Below are 24,060 nucleotides of genomic sequence, written 5' to 3'. Positions count from 1 at the left end.
GCAACTGCCTGGGCTTTCCCTTCACTGGTACAGGCAGAACAGGCAAGACGGTGTTTCCATGGGTGAGATGAGTTAAACCATGCACATGGAAAAAGCATATGGCTCATTCACACCTGCAAGTGACACCTACCGTATCGTTTCTCACGAGCCTGAAGCTGTAGTCAGCACCTGTGCATGTAACAGCATCCTCGCCCATACAACCTGGTTTGACAAGGTCCCTCTCCCACCTCCAGGTAACCTGTCAGCTATTTAAAGAACCCAAACAAACACACTTAGGGAGGTGGCAGGGCCAGGGCCACATCAGCACAGGCTGTCCCGGGTAGTGTAACACAGTGTAGCAATGTCCCTGCACACCCGGGCTGCCCAGCCCTTGCACACACGTACACCCCACACTGGGATTTGCTTCCCGCTCAGGAAGATGGAACGGGCCGGGAGAGCAGCCCCCCATTCAGGGGACGCTCGTGGGAGCAGTGTGGGGAGCAGGGGTGCCAAGCCTGCGCGTGGAGCCAAGGCCGGGGCCGGGCCGGGGCGGCGGAGGGCGAGTGGGGCGGGAGCAGGAGCAGGAGCAGGGCCGGGACGGGAGCAGGGCCGAGGCCGGGGCGGGAGCAGGGCCGGGGCGGGAGCAGGAGCGGGAGCAGGACCGAGGCCGGGACGGGAGCAGGGCCAGGGCCGGGGCCGGGGCGGGAGCAGGGCCGGGGCGGGAGCAGGAGCGGGAGCAGGACCGAGGCCGGGACGGGAGCAGGGCCGGGGCCGGGGCGGGAGCAGGAGCGGGAGCAGGGCCGAGACCGGGGCCGGGGCGGGAGCAGGGCCGGGGCCGGGGGAATCCCGGGCGGGCGGGGCCGGGCGCGGCTGACTCAGCGCGGGCCGCGGCGGGAGGAGGAGCCGCGGCGCCTCAGCCTCCGCGCCGGCCGCGGCTCGCCGGCTTTCCGGCCATGAGCCCCCCGGCGCCGGGGCTCGCCGCGGCGCTGGGCCAGGCGCGCAGCGGGCGCTGAAGGATGTCGCGGGCGGCGGGCGGCGAGTGCCGCCAGGACACGGCGGGCTGGGAGGGCGACGAGGGGCAGTGCGACTCGGGCATCGAGTCGCTGCGCTCGCTGCCCGGCGGCCGGGAGGGCCCGGGGGCCGCCGAGAGCGCGGGCGCCGCCGAGAGCGCGGGCGCCGAGGAGCGCCTGGACTCCTGCTACGGCTCCGGCGGCCTCCCCGAGGCGCTGCGCGCGCTGCCGGCCGCCTGCCGCGCCGAGACGCCGCCGCCGCCGCCGCCGGGGCTCAGCCAGCAGCAGCTCGAGGCGCTCGCCTACATTTCGGAGGACGGAGACACGTGAGTGCCCCCCGCGCCCGCTGCCCCCCGCGCCGGGCTCGGCCGCCGCGGCCCCTCGCGGGGAGCCCTGCCGCGGAGATAAGGGGTCTTTATCTGTAGTTCTCCCGAGGAACAGCCGGCCGGCTGCGCTGCGGGAGCCTCCCCGATCCCCAGGGCCTCCTGTTTCAGGCCGCGCACAAGCGCTCGGCTCCGTGGCACGGGTTTGGGTGGATGGCGAGCAAGTCACCTGAGGCAGGTCCGGCGGGTCAAGTAGGACGAGGCAGCCCTGCTGCTCTTCCTGCTCCACACCATCAGGGCACAGAATGGACGTGCTGCAAGAAGCCAATTTCCACTTGCTGTGCGGCTACTAGCGATTGGATGGTGGTGTGGGAGCAAATCAGCCTCCCCACACGCACACCCTGGAGGATGTTCATCACCGGTGTGGCTGGCTTGTCTGTATGAGATGGCACGTGAGCAAGACCCAAAACAAGAGTAGCTAGGCAGAACACGACCTGGTGACAGCTTTGCTAGGCCCACAGATGCTGCTTAGTTGAGCAACCTGTGAACTACTTATTCTGTGGTCAAAATCCTCCTGCTTTGCCTATCTGCTAGCTGATGGACAGCTCTGCAAATTTGTGGCACACGCTCTGCTAAGGGACAGTCCTTCCATGTCTCTGTAATGGAGAGAACAAGTTTTTTCTTGATGAGAGGGGCTTCCCACATTCGTAATGCCCTCTCGAGGGCAGAAACATCATATTGGTGGTATTTGGGTTGGCTTCTGGTAACTACATGCAGCTAATCATGTCTCTTTCCTGTTGTACATTCCCTCAACGGAAGATCTTAATCATAAGTGAGGGCAGAGTGTGAGTGAAATGCGCTCACATCTGAGAAACGCAGAGCTTTGACCCAAGCCCAGGCTAGAGTTGAATACTGAGTAATGGTGCAAGAGGAAGAGAAACTAGGAGGCATTAACATAAGCAAGACAGATGAATTGAATGGCGGCCATGCGGGAGGCTTAAACAGGAGCTGCAAGGAGACTCTGCCCTTGCCTGGCAGAGCATGTTTGTCTCTGAGGTGGAAGCTGAGATGGGAGCAAGCCCACGTGTGTACTTCCTGGTTAGCGAGGAACCTGTTCATCTGTTAATTAGCTCATTAGTGCTCGCCGGGGGATCTGCCCAGAGGATTGGCTGGAAGTCTCACAGCCAGTGAGCTTAGACGAAACGCAGCCTCCCACACTCCCCAGCGGAGTGCTTGTGCTGCCCTGTCTCTATGCTGTCTTTGCAGCTTCTCTCCATGGGAGACCTTGCTGGCTTACACAGTTGCAACTCCAGAGGCAACGTGCACGCAGAGAGAACCGCAGGTCTTTACTAGGCCAGTGGAAGTAAGGCCGCAGGAAAGCTCCCCCGCTCCGTGGTCCCGTTATGTTATATGGTGGGAGGGCTCACCAGCCTCTGTTGTTCAGTGAGTCCAGGACATGCAGCTGCCTGGAGATGCTTTTCCTGTTTGAGTCTGTCTCGCAAGGTGGCTGAACCCGTGGCTTGTCAGACTTGCTTGGCTGGAACATAACACAAGCATCTAATTAACTAGGGAAACATTAATTGGTGCTGCCTTAGTTACTCTAGGCAGGAGAGGCTTTCCGAGAGCTTTCCAAGTGGTTGCAGTCACTCTTCTGTTTTCCCTCGTGTGCAGTTTAGAATGGGAAATCTGTAAAGAGTAAGGGAGGGAGTGAAAAATCTGCTGTTAGTGCTGCTCATAGAACTTGGGGCCAGGGAAGTCAGTGCAGGGAGCTTGCTTGCCTGAGATCTGCTCCCAGTGCTGGGAAACGGACATATTCTTGTGGTCAGCGTGATGAGGTTGTGGACTTCTGCCTCTTCTATTCCTGATTTGTCTCCTGAGCCTGTGGGAGAGGTAGGCGGGGGTTATTTTTAGCAATGCAGAACATCCACCACTCCACTCAATGCAAATAGGACTGTGAGCGCCCAACACGTCCCTGAACTACTGCTACTTCTCTATGCAAAAACAGATCCGGGCTGATAGCAGTGCTAAAGTCTAAGGAGAAATCACTCGCCGTATGATTAGAGGTCTGCAGGGGGTGGGAAGGATCAGATATGGTCATCAGCCAATTCCTTTTCATCTATTGAGGCAGACCTGACTATTTCTTTTCATCTCAGTCAGCTGCACTTTATCTTGTGTGCCTTGCTTAAATGTCTATCACAAGACAGACCCAAGACTAGGCCTAGAATCATAGTATCATTATTTTTTTTTCAGCAGACTTAGGCAATAACATTTCCCTGTAATCATTGTAATTCTGTAAACACAAAAAGTTCAGGGTTTATTCAAACAGTTCCTGTTTCCCCAACTGCCCCTGCCAGTACCAGGTGGAGAGGAGCACTGCACCCAGCACACAAGGAGCTCATGGAAAGGCTGGCTGTTCTTCTGCACTACCCTTCCAGCATGCAGAGCCTCCCCAGGCTGGCCAGCCTGGCCTCGAGACGTGGGGAAGCTGTGTTTGTCAGTCTGGTGCTTGTGGCAGAAGTATGCCAGGCGAAGGCAGAGGGGAGAAGGGTGCACTCAGACAATCTCAAGAGGATCTTCCTTGAATTGCTTCCTGCCACCTCCGCAGGAGAAGGACATTAGTTAAGGCAGGATGAAGCAATGAGGCTAAAATTGACTGTTTCCCTCCCTCAAAATTAGAGGGACCTGTTTACGTAGGAAGGAAGTTAGCTAACACAGGCGCTATGGGTGTAATGGTCAGTGAAATGTGTGGGCACCTCTGTTTGAGCAGCTGCCTTCCAAGAATCATTTGCTGAAACCCAAACCCAACCGCCCGCGCCCTCCCCAGTGCAAGTGGTAGCCTCTTTGCCTTGAGGAAGTCATTGTGCTAACTGGGCAGTGGCACATCAGCCTTGGAGCTGGATCAGCAGAGCTGGAATAGCAGCAGAGGTCAAGGAACAGGAGGAAACATGGAGCGACAGGCGGAGGATGGCGGGTGCACTTAGGGCAGCAGTACCCTGTTTACTGCATGGCAGGGTGGAGAGCAAGTCCTGTCAGGAGGCTGCTCCCTTGCCCTCAAGCTCAGGCTGTCTCCTCCAAGCATCTGTCTTTTCCTTTTGAACCAGCTCTTCTTCTGACGAATTTAATCCCAAAGGGATGGCTTTGCGTGGAAGTGAAGAGAGGGGCTTTCCAGCTGCAGGAATGGCTAACTCCGGGCAGGCCGCAGTTTGTTATCGTTGTGCCCTGGCCTCCAAACAAACTCAACCTTTGTTAGGAGTCACGGAGGAAACCCCCTTGTCCCTGGCCTGATCACGAGAGCTTCAGTGTCCTGGGAAAGGGGTGGGTGTGGGGCCAGCCTCCGTGGGGTGGGATGGGATGTGGCCGGACTGACTGACGCATTCTGGCACTAGGGAAAACCTCTCCTTTCGCTAGGTCTTATGGCAGCCTCTGCCAGCTCTAGAGAGATAGAATTGATTTATCAGTGGAGGAAATCAGGCTGAGCTTCCTCTCTAGTAATATGTATATCTTACGCATGTTTCCCTTTCTTGCTGTCTTGGTCCTTGGGCCATACACCAGCTTTCGTCATCGGTACCTGATGCCACTGCGATGGACTCCTTGACAGTGGGCAGCTAGGCACAGTGTATATGAGGCAAGTTGGCCTGCATAGTCTCGCTCTGAGGCAGCCCGCCGTGCTGTGCTGTGCTACGCCTCTGCAGAGGGGTGCTTGCTTTCTGCATGGGCTCTCCATGCAAAGCAGCATGGCTTTTTGAAGGTCGGGGGTCCCCAGCTCAAATCTGAGAAGAAAGGTGGAAAATGGACAGAGCAGTTTTGGTCAGACATTTGTGGGTAAGGAGTGGGTAGTGTCTTGGGGAGAGAGGGTGATAGAGGAAGCCTGACTTCCTCCTTCCACTAGAGACAAGTGCTGCCCTGGCTGCTGATAAGAAATCACGTGCTGGTGACTCGTGGGCTGAGATGCGTTAAAAGGGGTTTGGGGAGAGTTAATTAAGCAAATTTTGGTCCCTGCAAGAGCTGATGTTCTGGTCTGTCCTCCAAGTGATGGTAACTGGCAACTGTGGTAGTGAAGAGGGTCTTTCCCATGGAACCCTTCCTGGCTTGGGTAACCATCAAGTATCAAGCCTCATCTTGTAGGGCAAACAGCCCCTTTTAACAGCTGACTACCATGTGCCAGCCTTAACTCTCCCATCTCCCATGGCCCTGCCCTAGGGTTCTTCTGCGTCCAGGGAAATAGAGACATTCACCATTCAGACTGTCTGCTCCTGTGTTGCCGCTTGTTCAGAACCTGTCCTGCTGAATACAAGTGTTGCTGAATACTCTGTACTCTGGATCCCAGCTCGCAGGCATGGCAGGCTAGGGGGGAAACTCAACATGGCAGAGCAGAGAAGAGATCCACTGTGCAAAGAAACAGCAGGGGACCGGAGAGACAGAGTTTTAGGGGCAGGATTAAAGGTGCTCACTGCAGGGAGCATAGCTCTGCTGGGTTGTTCCTGGCTGCCCAGCAGTGGAATGGTCATAGTTAATAGGGACTGGCATCCTGTGGTGGAGCTGGACATTTTCACGGGCCCTTTCCATGCCCTAAGCCTGCATTCTCGCAGCCTGTGTCTCCACACTTTGCTTTTGATTAATAGGCACGTGGCCTTTCGGTCAGATGTGCTGTGCGATTGCCTCATGCTATGAGCAGGTGAGTCCATATTGGAGGCTGCGGGTCACATTTGCCAATGGCTGGGCACTCAGTTGCCTTCCCATTTCTCTAGCTGCCCCATGTCTCAAGACTGGGCACACAGGACACCAGCTGGTGCCATTTAAGAGGCATAGACCTCATGCCAGATGTGAGCAGGCATGCAGACAAGGAGGCTCTTATATCGAGGGACAGTCCTCATGTGTGGCCTCTCCCCGCTGTGGGCCAGGTTCTAGGGTCTTACATCAGGCAGAATCCTTTCCTGGGAGTAACTAATCTCCAGAGAGCTACTCAGTGAAAATGAGGTTAATGGAACATGTCTTGGACCGATTTTGAAACCCTTGTTTTGCTGCTCTTCTCCTTAGGCACTTTGGAAAACTTCTTGTCCTTTTCAGTTGCCAAGGGAATTCAAATCCATCCTTGTTTGCTCCTTAGCACATTTGCCGCTGTGGAGGAAAGAAGAAAATTAGGTGTAACGTGGCTGGCTGGAAGGAGGGGATGGGTTGTGTCGAGCTCCCTTTGCCTGGACTGTCGGCTCTTGCTCTGTGCATGTCAGGACTTGGGTTAGCAGGGAAGGCCTTGGAGCCCCTTAAAGTGAATGCAGGCTGCTCTGGGCAAGGTTCCCTTAGGATGCCTGCCTGCAACTTCTTACCTGAGTTTTCCCCAAACGCCAGACATTCCTGCATGCTGCAGGGTCACACGTGCACGGGTAAGGCCTCTTATGTAGGGGTTGGTCCTCTGAGGTAGGGATTTTTCCCTGTTCTGATGACTTCAGCCTGGCCTAGAGGAAGTTTCTTCAGACTTTCCACCTGCACAGATTTACTTTGGAGCTGGGGAAAGACATAGGGAACTTCAGTAAGAAGGAAAGAACAGCTGGAAATTTCCATGCCCTGGGCTGCAGAAGCCCATTGCCTGGTATAATAGATCGTTTGAGGTGGGAGCGTTTTGAGTCCTTGCAATCTGCAGGCAGGCTTGGAAGCTGAGCTCTGCTGAACTAATGAAGAAAGTATTTTATTTTATTTGTAGTAGTTACTGGGGTTTTTTTTTTTTTTTTTTTTAATCCAATGTGGATAAAAGAGGAGTCCGATTTGGCAGTATAGGAAGAGAGGATGTGGGGTCTGAAAGTGATTGCTGTGCTCCTCTCAGTTAGCTGTGCGGGATGGTCTCTGCTTCCCAGAGACAGGAAGTCCCAGTGATTAGAGCAGATGTAAGGGTGAAAGGGAGGCCCTGTAAGATTCTAGACCCAAAGCCCGTGCCTTGTTAAAAGAAACTCTTGTGGCGGTGAGGATACTTCTGCAGGGCTGTAAATGATTGTTAAGGTGTGTTGTACAGACTCTGGCAAAGTCCAGGCACTGTCCTCTTGGAAGGAACTGTTCTGACCTGAAGACACCTGTGTGTGTACGGAAACTGTAGGAGGGTGTTTTTGCTTCTTGATGAGCAAGAAGGGGAATCTGATCTTTCTGAAATGGAGCTGTGCCAGCCAGTGGACTTTTCAGGTTGTTTCCTGGTTTTACTGCAATCCTTCATCTTGTTTTTCAGCCCATGTCCATGAAACTAGCTCCATCCTCCTGGACTGGGTGGGCTGATCTGCCTTCTCGCTTGCCTCTTCCCTCTGGTGACTGCACTGCAGCACAGATCCCTTGTTTTGAAGAGGGCAGTCCAAGTGCACCTGACATTTAGTATTCCTGTGATTTGGGGCCCATCATCATCAAATGCTCAAAGCTGTGGGTGCAGAGGCTGTGACACAGGGACTGCAGTATGCAGGTGAGTCACAAGGCACCTTCTTTTCTCTACCTCTGCCTCTCCCACCTTGGTGTGTGCCTGAAAATCAAGGTGCCTGCTGTCCTGTCTCAGTGCCTCCCTTGCCAGTCAGCTCCCAATAGCCTCTTCCTGCCCACATAAGTCAGCACCCAAAACCTGCCCTCTGCAGGGTGACGTAGGAAGGGGGCCTCCCCTCTCTGTGCATTGATTTTCAACTCTCTCTTTGCTCCCAGGAGCAGCAGGTTGGGAAAGAGTGGTGCTGCCGAGGCTGGGCAGCAAGAGCATTTGGACACCCCCCTTTCTACCTCACTGCCTCTCCCCGCTTCCCTTTCCAGCAAGGCTGCCAGAGCTCCAGTGAGCTCTCAGTGAGTCAGAAAGCCTGAAGCAGCCACCAAGGAGCCATCCCTCTGCGCTCTGGCTGACAGGACTTTTCTTCCTGCTAGCCATGGAGCCCCCCTCCAAATCGCAGCTGCGTGCAGCCCTGGGGAGGAGAAAAGGGACCTGCACAAGTGTGTGTGGGAGACCCAGGGCAGGGAGCATGGGATAAGGCTGCAGCTGGCTGGGATCAGTTGCTTCCTTGGAGCTGTCAGAGGAAAGCGGGAACAGTTTTTACAGAGCAGGACGGAATTGCGTTTGCATGGGGGGAGGAAGGGAGCGGAGCGCTGGGCTAGCAGAGGGCTGCAGGGCAGGATGGTGCTGTGTTTCCTGAGCCTGCTGGCAAAGGTTCATGATATCTCCAAGGAAGCTGTTAGCAGGGCAGGTTAAAGGGCTGGAATGAGAGAGCAGGACTAGTGTGGAATTCCCCTGCTGTTTTCCTCTCTGCTATCTCTTCTCTATATTGATGCTAATGCCATTTCCTTCTGTTAACAAGTTTCTCTTGTGAGAACCGTTTGTGTGATTTCCTACACATCTGCTGAAAGAAAGTGAGGAGCCAGGAACAATTTCTTCTTACTGTGGCCTGTGAATAGTGAGCTTATCTGGAGAGAGAGATATTTGCCAGAGCAAATCTTTTTGGATGCTTGATTCCTTGTCCTAGATACTTCTAGTCTGAGTTGGGAAAGGGAAAAAAGCTCTGAGGGACAAGGTTCCTGCCCTGTGGACTGGGAGTATCCACAGTCAGAGCCTTTTCCAGAGGGAGGGAAAAAAAATACCCAGGGAACTGAAGTAACTTCATCAATTCTGCTTATGTGTCAGAGCTGAGTATCACTTTAGCACCAGTTGCAGGCACTGCTTTTCCTACCAGGCACTTCAGGTAGCTTGCAAACCTGGGAGCTGGAAGCGCTGTAGGAATGGGTTGTGCCTCACGGGGCAGTCCTGCGTGTTCAGACCTGGCGTGTTCACCCTCAGGGATGGGCAGCTCTGACCCTTTTTCTCCAGGATGATGGATATCTCTGATGACGGGTAGATCATCATCTGCTATGGCTGTTCTCTATCCACAGACCTTTGTGATATATAGCACTAAAGATTCTCCTTGTTCCACAATGGAGCTAGTGGGCAAGTGGTCAAGCCGAAGATGGACCCAGCAGTCTACTCCTAAGATGGCTGTGCTTTCCCTGCCACAGCGTCTCTATCTCAAAACTCCCTGCTGCCCTTTCCAAAAGTCCCCACTGCCCTCTCCCCAGGGCTGCAGGCATGAGTATGGGAGAGAGCAAGCAGGGAGGTTGGTGCAAGGCAGAGGAGCAGCATGCAGGCAGCTGAAGGAAGGGCAGCGGCTTGAGCATGGTGTGTAGTAGGGCAAAGGGACCTTCTGGCAAAGGTCTGGGCCTGGATGAGGAGAGGTGTCCAGCAGCAGATAGAGATCTCTCCATCCCTGATGCCCTGGGTTTGTGGCTCAGCTGTGAGCACTGTATGCCAGCAGGCGTAGCAGTCTGACCATGGCCTGGCCTCGTGGCTACTGTGCCGAAACAGGAGCTGGGCTTTTGCCTTGGCTGACATAAAGTGGGGGTTCACATAGCATCACTACCTCGCCTCTCCTGGCGTTAGGAGGTGTCCAGGTTAGCAAGAGACAGTCCGAATTCCTGCCTTGCGTCACTGTAATGCATCTGTCCGCAGCAAAGAGCCCCTGTCCCCACGTGCGCGCACACACACGCAGTAGGCTCATCCCACGCTGGCGGCTGCTCTGTGCTTCCCCTAAGTAACTCATAGGCTTTGCACCCATTTTAGGAAGTCAAGGCCTGGCAATAAGGAAAGAGGAAAATTAATGCAGAAATGAGAGCGCAGGAGGAGGCTGTATCTCAGGGAAGCGGGGGAACAGAGGGGGAAACCAGTCCTTAGAAGCAGGCATGTCCCAGCTTCCAGGTGAAAACCTGAGCTCTGCTTGATTGGGAAAAGTCACCGGTTGTATAATGTTTAATGTTCTGCAGCACAGACGTCCAAACTTGCTAGTTCTTGGCTTGGGCTTTGGGAGCTGAGCCCAGATCTCCTGGCCCTCAGCCACCCTGCTGAAGTGCAGAGCCACCAAAGCCAGGAAGAGCGAGGTGCTGGCGGTGGAGGCCGCTGGGGTTTCCACCTCACGCGTGTGACTGCGCACCATGTGGTGCTGTGGGCAAGACATGGGGAGCTGCGGAAGGACCAGGGGATTCCTGGGTGGATGGAGGCGTTGGGGCTGACTGCAGCGAGGTGCGACCCCAGCGTACACTCTCGTTTGGTGCGGCTCTGTCCCCCGGGAGCCGAGTTTGGCTCTGGAAAGTGAAAGCAGCAAGAGGCTTAAAGTTCAACCTGAATTGCCTTGGAAAGTCCCTTGCCTGAGAAGTCTTATCTGCTCTATACCTGGAGAGAAAAAAAAAAAAAAAAAGAAGGCACATCCTGCAGCTTCTTCCAACACATGGCACTTGGGAGCATGTTTGGAAGAACAGGGGCTGTCCCCGAAGATGAGCAAAGGACACCTTGGCACAGGTGCCACAGCCTTGTCTGATCGAAAACCCTTCTAGGGAATCTCCCTGTCCTGATTTACCAGAACTAGGAAAAGTGGGAAAGGATGGACAGAGGGCTGTGCCACCACGTGAGTTTTGCATAGCTCTGCCCCTGCCCTGCAGCTCCTGCTAGGCTGGCGCCAGGCCCCCTTCTTGCCCCTCGCTCCTGCCCCACAACCCTCCAGATTGGCCCCGGCCCCTTGGCTGCTGCAGGGCGCTGCCTCCTCTCCGCATGGCCCCATAGCCAGGCCTCTGCCCCTGGGAGCACTGGTGGCGAGGGGGCACCCCATGGGGCTGCGGAGGCAAATGTGAGCGGCCCCCTCTTCCTGCGGGGAATTCCCTGCCTCCGCATGACCTGGGGCTTCCCCGGGGACACAACCTTTGAGGCACAGCCCTCCCCTGGGACGGCTTGGCGAAGAGGAACGTGTTTGTTTAGCAGTGGATGGGCAGGTTGGCTGCGGGGCTCTGGGCTGCCACGCGCAGGCTCCACCCTTGGGCAGTGCTTTGGAGGAGGTAGCGCTGCCGCCCTGCCACGTGTCTCCAGCCTTTAGGGGCCTCATGCCCCCACTGTCCTTTCACCTGGTGTCTCTTTGCCCTGCCGTGGGGAAGCCCTGGGTTAGTGACCTGTGGGGTATTCGCATTACCTTGGCCAAGGAGCAATTGCTCCTGTTTTCCCTCGTGCTGCATTTCCTTGTCAGGTGGGAAACGGACAAGGAGCAGAGCCCGCACCGGAGAGCGCGTGTCACATAGAGAAAGGGCTTTTGGAGGAGCTGGCCCCTGGGCTGCTCAGCAGATCCATGCCCTTCCCCTGCAGGTGGCAAGAAGGCAGGCCCTGCTTCGCCTCCGTGGGGCCGAGCGTTGCTCTGTGTGTGCGGGGGGTGCGGGCTGTCCCAGGCGCAGCTGCCCCGGCTCCCAGGAAAGCCTGGCGTGGGGCTGTGCGGCCAGGTAGGCCGCGGCTGGCGGAGCTCCCGCCTTTCACCCCTCAGCCCTGCCTGCCTCCACCAAGCAGCGTGGGCAGCATCAGTGCCGTTAGTGCTCGGCCTTGGCTTGGAGCTGATCCCTGCCAGAGATAAAAGCGACCACGGGGCCCCGGCATGGTGAAGAGGCAGCCGAAGGCTTGGGTCTGTTATGAGAGCGGGAGCTGGCGCCCACTCGTTCTCGTTGGCGCCCCTCACCTGCACGTGCCCGCGAGCTCGGTCCGTGAATGGGGAGGCAGAGACCTGCGTTGGGCTGCCTTGAGGTGCAAGGGAGGCCCCTCTGCTGAAGGGGGGCGCCTGCCCAGCCTGGCGACAGGGAGGCTGGGGAGCAGAGGCCCGAGGCCGCTTCCTGGGGGGCTGGAGCTCGGCAGGTTAACGGTGCGCGGCTGGGAATTCCCTGCCCGCTCGCGTCTGTGTCTCGCTTCTGTTCTGACTGTGCCGAGGACAGCAAGGGCCGCCGTGAAACTCGCACCCCAGTGCAGTTTGCAGGCTCTCACTCGTGGTCTTGTGCTGGGGCAGAGGAGGGTGAAAGATAGGCTGAAAATAAAACCTTGGGCTGTGAAGGCTGAAAATAAAACCTTGGGCTGTGAGACCACAGGCTCTGGGACCACCAAACAGCCACAAATGCCACATCTGGAGGAAAGGGTCATGCAACCCAGTCAAATATGCTGAGGCTGCCTAGTCCTGGTGTCCCTCTGCTCTGGCATGACGTGTGCCAGCTTTGCTGTGCCAGTGCCAAAGAGAAGGATGTGGAGGAGAGGAAATCCGTGTGGACTGCTGATAGCTTGGCACAGGGACTGTGCTGTGCAGGTGATCTTGGAGCACGGCCAGGCTCCTGCCCAGCTTCTGCTGCCTGCCTTTGCCAAGGGGAAAGCAGAAGTGTGGTGTGTAGCTGGCAACAGGGGAAGCGGAATTCCCCTGGCAGCTGCCAGAGCCAAGCGTCCGGTTCCCTCTGCGCAGCCAAACCCAGCCCATGGGGCCTGCAAGATGAATCCCAGCCCTCCTCAGGCTGGACGCCTGGCTCTGAGCAGCTCTCGCTAGGATCGAGTCTTGCTTATGTCGTGATGTCAGGGCAGGACCCTCTGGATGCTCAGGGAGACAGACAGGTTGCATCCTGCTGTCATGATCAGGCTGAAGGACTGCCTGGAAAGCTCGGGCTGCCTTTCTGTCTTGCTGCTGAGCTTTCCCTGGGAGAGGGCAGGATCACAGAGCTCTGAATTGGTGGGAAGGGAAGATGGCTGGAGGCAAGGTGAGGAGATTATTTCCCTCTGCGGCACTGGAAGATCTCTGCTCTTGATCACGATGCTCATCACTGTGTTTTTTTTTTTTTTTTTTTTCCTTTTAGGTTGGTTCATCTGGCCATTATACACTGTGTCCCCGATGTGGCTCTCTGCTGCATTGCTCAGCTGCCCAGAGAAGTGCTGGAGATCCAGAATGACCTTTTCCAGGTAGGCAGCTGTAACGAGGAAGGATGGCAGGTGCTACAGCTGTTCCCTGAATAGGTGCCAACTTTTTTTGTCCTTTCCCCTGGGCTTCCCCTACCCCCTTCCTCCCGAACTTGGTGAAGTTCCCATGTGAGCAGTCCCTTTCTGAGGAGGGGGAGAAGGCAGTAGGAAGCAGTAGGAATTATCCTGAAAGGGGCATGACAGTTCCCAGCACCACAGGGGGAGGAGGTGCCCATACAGGCCCTTTACCACACACACCTCTGGGCACATGTTAGACAGCCAGGGCCCTGGGTCATCACAGATGCCCCCAGATGGTGTGGCAGCCACAGCATGACCATAGGAGAGCAAATAGCCTAGGACAGAGAGGAAGATCTGCCTGTTGAGATGGGCAGTCTGCGTGGGTGTTCCCCCCTGAGCCGAGGTGTGGGGAGCAGCTGGGCAGCAAGCCTTCTGCGGTCTCTCTGCAATAGCCACACTTAGCCCCAGGACAGAGAACTGCTCCTACACAACATCCTGCCCACGCTGCTCTGGTGGTTTGTGTAGGTTGGCATTGCTGAGCAAGCCTGTCTGGCCTGCTGGAGATCCCCCACTTCCTAATTTTTGTCCCCACATCCTCACTAGACCCCACTGCACTTAGCCGTGTATCTGGAACAGCCCAGTGTGATCCAGGCGCTCATCCACAAGGGAGTCAACCTCGGCCTGCAGGACCGCAACGGCAACACCCCGCTGCACCTGGCCTGCGAGCAGCAGCGGATACAGTGCGCCCAGCAGCTGCTGCAGGGCACAGACGGCACGGATGAGCCCGCTGGGTACCAGCAGGACCTGCAGCTCCAGAACTGGCAAGGTGAGACCTGAGGGCAAGCCCAGACCTGCGGAGATAGGTACAAGTGCCAGGATCTGCAGCTAAGTTGTGTATGCAAGGGGGGCCAGCTGCTGTGTCTGTGTCAGAAACTGGATGTTGCATCCAGTATTTACATTACAGAGCGTGCGTGACAACCGGGGATCAGGCCCGGCCAACATGGGTTCATGAAAGGCAGGTCCTGCCTGACCAACCTGATCTCCTTCTGTGACCAGGTGACCTGCTTAGTGGATGAGGGAAAGGCTGTGAACATGGTCTACTTAGACTTCAGTAAGGCCTTTGCCACCTTCTCCTGCTGCCTTCTCCTAGAGAAGCTGGCAGCTCAAGGCTTAGGCAAGTGAACTCTTCACTGGGTGAAGAACTGGTTGGATGGCCAGGCCCAGAGAGTGGTGGTGAATGGAGTTAAATCCAGCTGGCGACCGATCGATAGTGGTGTTCCCCAAGGGTCGGTGTTGGGGCCGGTCCTCTTTAATATCTTTATCGACGATCTGGGTGAGGGAATTAAGGGCACTCTCAGCAAATTTGCAGATGACCTCAAGATGTGAGGAAGAGTTGATCTGCTTGAGGGTAGGAAGGCTCTGCAGAGGGATCTGGACAGGCTGGATCCATGAGCTGAGACCACCCGTATGAGGTTCACCAAGGCCAAGTGCTGGATCCTGCACTTTGGTCACAACAACCCCGTGAAGTGCTGCAGGTCTGGGGCAGAATGGCTGGAGAACTGCACGGCAGAAAAGGATCTGAGGATGGTGGTTGACAGTCAGCTGCACATGAGGCAGCAGTGTGCCCAGGTAGCCAAGAAGGACAATGGCCTCCTGGCCCGTATCAGGAACAGTGTAGCTAGCAGGACCAGGGAAGTGATCGTCCCCCTGTACTCGGTGCTGGTGAGGCCACATCTCAAACACTGTGTTCAGTTTTGGGCCCTTCACCACAAGAAAGACACTGAGGCACTGGAGCGTGTCCAAAGGACGGCAACAAATCTGGTGAAGGGTCTGGAGCACAGACCTTACGACGAGTGGCTGAGGGAGCTGGGGTTGTTTAGTCTGGAGAAGAGGAGGCTCCGGGATACTTTATCGCTCTCTACAGCTACACTGAGAAGAGGTTGTAGGGAGGCAGGGGTCGATCTCTTCTCCAGAATAACTACTGATAGGACAAGAAGAAATTATCTCAAGTTGTGCCAGGGGAGGTTCAGGGAAAAATTTCTACACAGAAAGAGTGGTAAAGCATTGGAACAGACTGCCCAGGGAAGCAGTGAAGCCACTGTCCCTGGCAGTTTTCAAGAAACGTGTAGATGAGGCACTTGGGGGTATGGTGTGGTGTTGAGGGACTTACGGTTGGACTTGATCATCTGGAAGGTCTTTTCCAATCATAAGGATTACATAATATGCTTACGTTGCAGCATTGCAGTATATTGCAAGCTTTGTGTATGTTTTGTGCAGGTTATATCTACAGTAATCTGGGTGCATAACAATGAGCTTGGAGATGGTCACATGCCCCTGGGTGACCTGTAGTGACCATGGTGCTCTCTCCTGTCTTTCCACCCCAGGCCTAGCTTGTCTGCACATCAGCACCTTGAATGGGAACCTTCAGATGATGTCTCTGCTGCTTCAGAGCGGGGCCAACATCGATGTTCGGGTAATGTTGGGCAACCTGTAATCCCTGCTGGGGTGCTGCTCAGCCAGTCTCCCTTTTGCATCTGCAGTGCTGTGAGCTCCCTCCAGCCTTGGGACTGGCAGTGTCAGGATTGCTTTGGGGCTTGGAGATGCCAGATTTTGAGAGAGCAGGGAGGAAAACCTACTAGGGGCTATCAGGCGGCAAGGGGGGATTTGGCTGCATGACTGCAATTATGGCAGGGGCCTGCCTCCTTTTCACCTAGCTAAAAGGGGGAGATGGGTTCAGGGAGGCCCATCTGGGGGGACCCTGCACCCATGTCCTTGTCATCTGCTTGTTCCAGGAGGGCACGAGTGGGAAGACCCCATTGCACCTGGCTGTGGAGTGCCACAACCGCAGGGCTGTTCAGTTCCTGCTGCGCAACGGGGCCTACGTGGATGCCCAGATGTACAACGGGTGCACCCCGCTCCACCTGGCTGTGGGCAGGAAGGATGCTGCCATTGCTGCCATCCTCTCGCACTCTGGGGCTGACACGCTGCTGAGGAACATGGAGAATGAGACAGCCCAGGACCTTGCTGATGGCAACGATGATGTGAGTCTGCATGCGAAGAGGCCTCTCGCTCTGGGAGCCTGAAGGGGAGTGCAAGAGTCAGCTGTTTTGGAGTATTAATGAAGGGGAGCTCCTGCTCCACCCTGAGTCCTTGCAGGAATTTCTAGCTATGTCCATGTCAACCTCTCCCATCAGGGTGCATGTTTCCCACTGGGGGACAGTGGGGTGGCTGCCTTTGGCCTTGAGCTCTAGGGACAGCCCGGGTGTGGTTTATCCCTAGGGAGGTGGGAGAATCTGCAGGGCTGGCTGGGCAGTTCTGGGCCCCTACCCCAGCTTGCTGGAGACGTGACCCTACCTCCTTACATCTCTGCACCCTTGGCCTTTGCAGCTCCTCGCCCTGCTGCCCTTTGACGACCTGAAGATCTCGGGGAAGCCTGTTGTGTGCGCTGAATGAGTGGCTGGACAACTTTGGCCCATAGGGCTGCCTCCTTCCTCTGTGCTGTTGCCCGGATGCCCACTGGGACATAGTCTGCCTGCAGTTCAGCGGGTACAGAGCCAGCCTGGGAGATACTGTTCCCCTCTGCCCGCCTTGGAGGCCTCGGGCTGCCTTCCTATGTGGAGGAAGGTGACACCATGAACACTACAGAGGGGGATCTTTTTCCTGTAGGGTTTCTGCTTGGCAGGGTCTGTGCTGCAGACCAGCAAGACTGAATTTCCTGTCCCTGCCATGGACTAGGTAGATGTAGCTGAACTATGCAGTGGAGCATCCTCCAGCACCCCTGAACACTATCAGAATAAGTGTGGGGTGAGGAGAGTTAACACTCTAATAAATGTTTGTCCTTGCTGTGGGTGCTTGAGGTCTCATGTGATCTAACCCACTCCACTCCCCCGCAGCATCACAGAGGCAGAAAATTACCCTGATCCCGTGGCTGCATGAGGCTGCAGGTGTTTCCTATCCTGCCCTAGCCTGCCTGTGCCCTCGGATCCTGTGCCCTTCCTAGTGCAGCAGCAGGTGAGCACTGCCTGCTGTGGAGGCTGGCACAGAAATGGAGAGGAGGGCAGGAGAGTCCCTGCTTGCAGAGCCTTTCTGGTGTTCAAGGCCAGCTCTGGGAGGTCCCAGCCTGGCCTGGCTTCTCATGCTGTCCGAGCAAGCCTTCTGCCATGGGAGCTGAAGATGGTCTATAGGAAGTGCTGGAAGACCAAGTTACTGATTCCTGCTTCTGCTGTCATGACTGACACTCTCTGCCTTACCATGTTTTGATTTCCTCTTTGACAAAGAAGGTGGAAAGATCCTGATCTACATTCTGGCCTGGGAGGAGAGGGTGTTTAAAAAGACCGTGGATCTTCCCTGCACTTTAGATTCCTTGGGGCTAAAGGTCAAGGAGATGGCAGGGTTATCTCCCCATCCCTCCTGCTCTGCAGCTCACCACCCTTCCCTGCCCCCTCACCAAGCAAGAGGAGCATGTGTGAAGGAGTATTAGGGAACCAACAACTGAAGGTGCTGTGGGAACAGAGATGTTGAGTGTGTCTTACAGCAACCCAGCCAGGGAACTTCCCTGCTTGTTGCCTGGAAGCAGCTGCTATTTTGGGGGGCAAATCCTGGATGATGCAATCAGCTGAGATGCTCCAGAGCAAGCCGCCTTCTTTCTCTTCCCTCTTGGAAAGACAGATGCAAGGCAATGATGCTGGGAAAGCAGCATGAGCTTCCCCCTCCACCCAAGCATCTCTGGAGCTTGTTTGGTCTCTTCAGCAGCCCTTGCCTGGATTGCTCCATTTTTTGAGCCTCTATCTTCCACTGTCAGCAGGACCTCGACCCTGCTGCAAGCAAGCGCTGTTCTGCTTGCTGGTCCCGACCAGCACCCATGGTGCGACATCCATGCTGTCTTTGTGGGACAGCAGGCACTTTGGTCTCAAAGCGGCCTGGCGTGGGAACGACGGCTGCTGCAGGGCTGAGGGGCCTGATGTTGCCAGGGCTTCAGCTGTGCAGGAACGGAGGAAAAGAGGTAGAAGCAATAGTGATTTTTTTTTCTTAATAAATGCTTTTTGATATATATAAACGAGCCTCTTGTAAAATAAATGCTGGGTGGCCACCTAGTGGTGACGGCAGCCCCACGTCCCGGCCCGCAGGGGGCCGCGGGAGGGCGCGGGGCGCAGGCCCGGCCCCCGAGCAGCCCCGCACGAGGGGCCGCTGAGCGCCCCAGCGCGGCCGCCGCTCCCCGAGCCTCGGCCGGCCCCGCGGGCGCCGCGTGGGCAGCGCTGCCCCCGCCGCCCTCCCCGCGCGCCCCAGGGCTCGAGCCGGGGCCCGCGGGGGAGCGCCGGGCCGGGCCGAGCCGAGCCGAGCCGGGCCGGGCTGAGCCGGGCGCCGCCGGGGCGGCAGGGGGCGCTGCGGGCGGCGCGGGCGCGCAGCCCGGGCGGGGGTTCCGCCGCCGGGAGCCGCGCGGAGCCGGCCGGAGCGCAGCGGAGCGGAGCGGAGGGGGCGCCGCGGGGCGCCATGGCCCGCAGGTGGGCGGCAGGGCCGGGGCGGGAGCGCCGCGGGGCCGGGGCCGAGCGCGGCGCTGCCGCTCCTCGCTCCTTCGGTGCTTCCTTCCTTCCTCGCTTCTCCCTGGTGCGGCGGCGGGGAGAGGGCGGCCCCGGTGCCGAGCGAAGCGGGCATCGCCGGGGCCGGCGGCGCTGCGGGCGGGCGGGGATTCCCGGCCCGGGGCAGAGCGTCGCGGCGGGACCGGCGCGGAGGCGCCTTTCCCTGCCCGGCGCCCTCCGCCGCCAACACTGGGGCCCTGTGCGCGGCGCGGCGGGAGGCGGCGGGAGGCGGCAGCGCCGCGGGCAGCGCGGCCGCCCTGGGGCAGCGGCCCCTTCCCCGGCGGGTCGCGGCAGGGTTGGTGTCGGGGCTGGGCTCCCGGCTGCTGGGGTAGGGAAGCGGCTGCGGCCTCTGCGGCGGGAGGGCTGCGGGGTCGGGAGCGTCTCGCCCTCGCTGCTCCGCGCGCGCGTTTCGCGTTAGAGCTGCCGGGGATGGCTCTGGGCACGGCGCGTTCCCAGGGGGGCTGGTTTTGCAAGGCTCGCTTGTTTTGTTGGGATTAGCACCTTCCCCTTCCCTGGCCCTTTCCCTCGCCCAAGCTCAGCGCTTTCTCAGTTGCTCCTTTATGTAGCTACCCCGCTCCCCACCGCAGGCTAAATAGCTCTTTGTACCGAGGAAACTGAGGCAGGGATGGAGCAGTGAGCCTGGGATACCTCCTACCCTGTGCAGGAGGCTGCTTCGACGCAGGCCAGGCTGCTGCGGCAGGGGATGGTGCAGGGCAGCTTCCCCGGCGTGCCGACGCGTGCCGTAGCGGTGTTCCCCACCTGGGATGGCGGAGGGAAGGCCTCCTCCGGGGCACAGCTGCTGCATTAAATCTGGCTACACTAGCGCCTAATGCTGTGCTACAAGAATATCAGTTACCCTGTTGGATGGTGTTGGTAAAATCCCAATCAGCAGGCTGATAGCAAAGTTCCTTTGCAGCCGTGCGCTCTGCCCGTGCCCTGCAAAGTGGGTAAGCACTGGTGGTTTCCTGCGAGCTCCGGGAATGCCTTGGCATGGCTGCATGCTGCCTCAGCCGGGAGATGGCAGAGGCTGGCAACCCTGGTCCTCTGCGGGCAACGCTCCTCTCCCCAACTGCAGCTCTGGCCATGGCCTTGAAACGCGAGCTGCCGTGTAGAAGCTGCTCTGTGTGATGACCTTTTCCCACCCAGGGGCTGCAGTAAAGTTTTTCAAAGCATTCGGTACAAGGGCATTGTGAAAAAGCCCGTTAGAAGTGTTCCAACATCCTCTGCAAGTCTGGAAAAAGAAGTTGCTAAGGCCACGTGTTCCTAAGCCAGAGCAAACAGTGTTAACAGAAGCAAAAGTAAACGCTGTGCTTGCACTCCTGAACTCCAGAGGGCTTTTCCTGCCTGGCGCGCTGCGTCGGCTGCGTCGCGCGAGGAGGGAGCCGGGCGCCGCGTGCCCGCCGTGCGCGCGGCGGGTGCAGACGTGCCGAGCGGAGCTGGCCTGGGGCCAGCGCTCACCGCCGGCCGCCGTCTCTCCGCAGACTGTGCGTCCCCCTCGTGCTGGCCGCTCTGCCCACCATGGCTGCCGGCGAAGACGTCGCCCCTGCCCTGCAGGACGCGTGGGGCGACTTCTGGCTCTTCCGTTTCTTCGTTAACGCTGCTGGCTACGCGAGTATTGTGGTGCCGGGGTTCCTGCTCATCCACTACTTTAAGAGAAAGAATTACCTGGAGACAGGTAAGAGGAGCAGCTTCCCTGTGCAGCCTGCCTCCCTGCGAGCTCTCCACCGCCTCTGCCAACCCCGTCAGTGTGATGGGGGGTTTCCCTGGCCCTCGTCTGTCGGACAGCGTCTGAGGTGCTCGCAGCGTTGCTTCCCAGGGCTGTCCAGGAGCTACCCTGAAACTGTCGTGTTTTTCTGAGGCCCTTGTGCCAGAACGTGGAGATGTTCTCTGAGCAATCTGAAGTCTGCCTGAGGCAGCACAGTCCAGGACTGCTTAACTAATACAAGGGCTCATCTTGACCTGCTTGCTCTACCAGGCTAGGCAGGACTTTGGGCAAGGCGAGAATTGGTTTCAGTCCTGCTCAAGGCCTCAGGCTCTGTTTAGCAGCACTTGTTGTGTAGTGAAATGGCTGGTAGGGAGGGAGGCCTCCGTTCCCAAGCTGGTGTGGCTTGTGGCTTCCCAGACCATCGCTGATTATTTTCCTGTGTTCTCTTATCCCCTTCAGGCCGGGGAATTTGTTTCCCTGTCATTAAATCATGTGTGTTCGGCTCTGAGGTGAAGTCTGCGCACCAAGAGGATGGCTCTCTCCCGGCCCGAGCAGAGCCCGCAGAGTCCTCTACAGCCCGACAGGTCTTCAAGCTGCTCTTCTGTGCTGCTGGTCTGCAGGTAGGAGCCCCACGTGTGTCTGTATGGGTGGCCAGCACACTCTGTGAGGAGGAGACAGACAGCTCGTGTGGCCTTTAGCCACCAGCTCCTTTAACACCAGGAATGCAGCATTGTCCTTGGTCTGGGGCAGGGTTGGAGGCTGAGGCACAGCCTCTTGGCCAGCACGACTGCTGTGTGGCCTCTGAGGGCCTCTGGAGGTCTGTTCAGTTGATATCATCTGGGTTGGGACCTCTTGTCTGTCCAGTCAATGTCATCTGCAATCACAGATAAAGGAAATCCTGTGATGCAGCATGGTTAAGGTTGCTCTTGTTCTCGCCCCGCTGCCAAACAGGGTGACAGTGTGACAGTTTAACCCCTCTCATTTCTCAGGCTCTTCTCTGTGTTCTGCCTCTGGGGCTGGTGTGTCCTGGCCTTGATGGATTGGATTTGGATACCAAAGAGAAATATTGAATCTAGCTACAGATAAAGAAGAATTTTTAATCATTAAGGCCCAGTTACAGCCCAAGTGACATTAGGAAGGACAGCTTTCTGGGTCTGTGAAGACTAAAAATATAAAAGCGGGCAATTGTGATAGAAAGCCCACGTGTCCTGTAGCCAGCAGAAAACATCCAGTGCTCTGTCCTACTCTCCCTTGTCCATTCAGATCTTCAGGGATCTGAATGTCATTTAAGTCATTTAATCTCTCTGTGATTCAGTTTCCCAGAAGGGGATGTGTGGTGAGATGATGTCCATGTTACTTCTGGGAGGGGCTTGACGCTGTTGTGCCAGGGCTGTGGAGTAGGAGAGGTGACAGGCAGCCAGTGGTCTTCCCTGGAGGATGATTTCCTTTGCTACATTTGAAACTAGAATTACTTTGGATAGAAGAACTGGGTCTAGGGAGCTGAAAGTGAAAACTGAGGCCACTGGGAAAGTTGCCAGTAGCTGTCAAGGGAACTTGGCACCAAAGCCCCAACCATGCATCAGTGCTGTTCAATGATCCTGTCTGTCTGGTTCAACAGGCAGCTTAAAATGTAACTGTTTATTGTACACTAGGATTTGCTTTGTGGGCTTCTCTTCCCTTGAATTGCAGCTGTAAACTGAGAAGGGTTGTTTTTGTTTGCTTGGAACTAGATGTTCCTAGCTGTAACTGTGTGGGTTTCCAAAGACAGGTTTAGCGGGGCACATCCCCATCTCACCGTGTCTCAGGACTGAGTGTTTCCTTGCTGGGGCAGGCAGGGACCTCTTGGGGTCCATTCTTCCCTGTGGTTGCTTGTAGCTCCTGTTGGTGATCCTGACTGTCCCCGTGTTCCTCCTGCTGTGCAGGCCTCCTATCTGACGTGGGGTGTCCTCCAGGAACGTGTGATGACAAGGACATATGGTGCTACTGACACAGACCCCGGCGAGAAATTTAAGGACTCCCAGTTCCTGGTGTTCATGAACCGCATCCTGGCCTTCACGGTGGCTGGTCTGTACTGTGCCCTAACCAAGCAGCCACGCCATGGCGCTCCTATGTACAAATACTCCTTTGCCTCCCTCTCCAACATCCTCAGTAGCTGGTGCCAGTATGAGGCACTCAAATACATCAGCTTCCCCACACAGGTGCTGGCCAAGGCCTCCAAAGTGATCCCTGTGATGATGATGGGCAAACTGGTGTCACGCAAGAGTTATGAGTATTGGGAGTACCTGACTGCTGCCCTCATATCTGTGGGGGTCAGCATGTTCCTGCTCTCCAGTGCTCCCAACAGGCACGTGTCTACTGTCACTACTTTCTCAGGCGTAGTCCTCCTGGCCGGCTACATCGTCTTTGACAGCTTCACCTCCAACTGGCAGGATGCCCTTTTCACCTACAAGATGTCTCCCGTGCAGATGATGTTTGGCGTCAACGTCTTCTCCTGCCTCTTCACGGTGGGCTCTCTCTTGGAGCAGGGCGCCTTGCTGGAGTCGGTGCGTTTCATGGCGCGCCACTCGGAGTTCACAGCCCACGCTGTGCTGCTCTCCGTGTGCTCTGCCTGCGGCCAGCTCTTCATCTTCTACACCATCAACCAGTTCGGGGCTGCTGTCTTCACCATCATTATGACGCTCCGCCAGGCCTTCGCCATCCTCCTCTCTTGCCTCATCTATGGGCACACCGTCACCGTTGTGGGTGGGCTGGGTGTAGCCGTCGTCTTCGTGGCCCTCTTCCTCCGTGTCTATGCCCGCAGCCGCATGAAGAAGCGAAGTAAGAAGCTACCACCAGGCGAGAGCCCTGTACAGAAGGTCTAAGGAGCTGGGGCCATGGCACCTGAGCTGTGCCTGCTGTCCTGCCCCTGTGTGGGGACACCTGCTTGATTTCTCCTGTCTTTGTGAACCCACTGAGAAGCAGGGTGGGGGATGGCTAGGCTGGACCAGTGACTTGCCTTCCCACCTGCTTTTCTTGGGGAAGAGGCCAGAACGAGTCCAGAGAAGCCAGGCATGCTCCGAGCTGCTACAACTCCAAGCCTTTCCATTTGCCTTAATAGGTCAAGACTTCCAGCCAAGGCATGGGCCTGGAAGCTCGGATCCTGGGAGCAAACCAGCATGGGGCTGCTGGGACTCCTGCCCTTACCCGGCCTCTGACTCACAGTGTAACTCTAAGGTCACTGGTGAACCAGGGATGCTTTATTTCCTGGCACCATCTTGCCTCTGGCCGCTGCTCCTCTGTTTCTATCACTGCTACAGAGCTCAGTAGGAGGAATGGGCAAGAAAAACATTTTACCTTTGAAACGCCTCGGTGTGAGGTGAGTGCCGAACTCAGCCTGTCCCAAGGGCAGTGAGGCCAGGAGCTCTTGGTCCCTCCAGCCTTGGCTCTCCAGCCAGGATGTGCTCCATCCAGGTAGGACAGCCCTGGTAAGGGGAAGGACTCCCAGCCTGTCCTGCCTTTGGTGGGAGATCTGCTGTAGGAGAGCACTCTGGAATCATAACCGGTACCTCCCAGTTTAGTTTTCTCGCTCCCCTGCCCGAACTCACTTTTCTTTGCTTCTCCCAGTCCAGTCTGGTCTTTATGCAGAGAGCAGGGCTGGCCAGCTGCAGGCTTGCTGAGTTGTTTTATGTTGCTTTTCATTTAC

General features: G+C 56.9%; 2 protein-coding genes across 2 annotated transcripts; both read left to right on the top strand.

Moving 5' to 3' along the window:
• Window positions 1-995: 995 nt before the first annotated feature.
• On the top strand, window positions 996-16,942 carry NFKBIE (NFKB inhibitor epsilon). Its single transcript, XM_088524220.1, has 6 exons — window positions 996-1,315; window positions 12,980-13,082; window positions 13,701-13,923; window positions 15,482-15,570; window positions 15,890-16,138; window positions 16,485-16,942. The coding sequence occupies exons 1-6, from the start codon at window positions 996-998 to the stop codon at window positions 16,548-16,550; spliced, it is 1,050 nt and encodes a 349-aa protein (XP_088380346.1). The 3' UTR covers window positions 16,551-16,942.
• A 1,636-nt stretch (window positions 16,943-18,578) lies between these two features.
• On the top strand, window positions 18,579-23,637 carry SLC35B2 (solute carrier family 35 member B2). The gene is made up of 4 exons (XM_088524219.1): window positions 18,579-18,598; window positions 20,155-20,348; window positions 20,838-20,998; window positions 22,301-23,637. Exons 1-4 carry the CDS (start codon window positions 18,588-18,590, stop codon window positions 23,237-23,239), a joined length of 1,305 nt encoding a protein of 434 aa, XP_088380345.1. The 5' UTR covers window positions 18,579-18,587; the 3' UTR covers window positions 23,240-23,637.
• Window positions 23,638-24,060: the final 423 nt, after the last annotated feature.

The sequence above is a fragment of the Tinamus guttatus genome, unplaced genomic scaffold (assembly GCF_059628265.1).
Source record: "Tinamus guttatus ecotype Peru unplaced genomic scaffold, ASM5962826v1 Tinamus_guttatus_pri_ptg000208l, whole genome shotgun sequence".
Lineage (NCBI taxonomy): Eukaryota > Metazoa > Chordata > Aves > Tinamiformes > Tinamidae > Tinamus > Tinamus guttatus.
The sequence above is the reverse complement of the archived record's forward strand: the minus strand, read 5'-3'. Positions and strand labels throughout refer to the sequence as shown.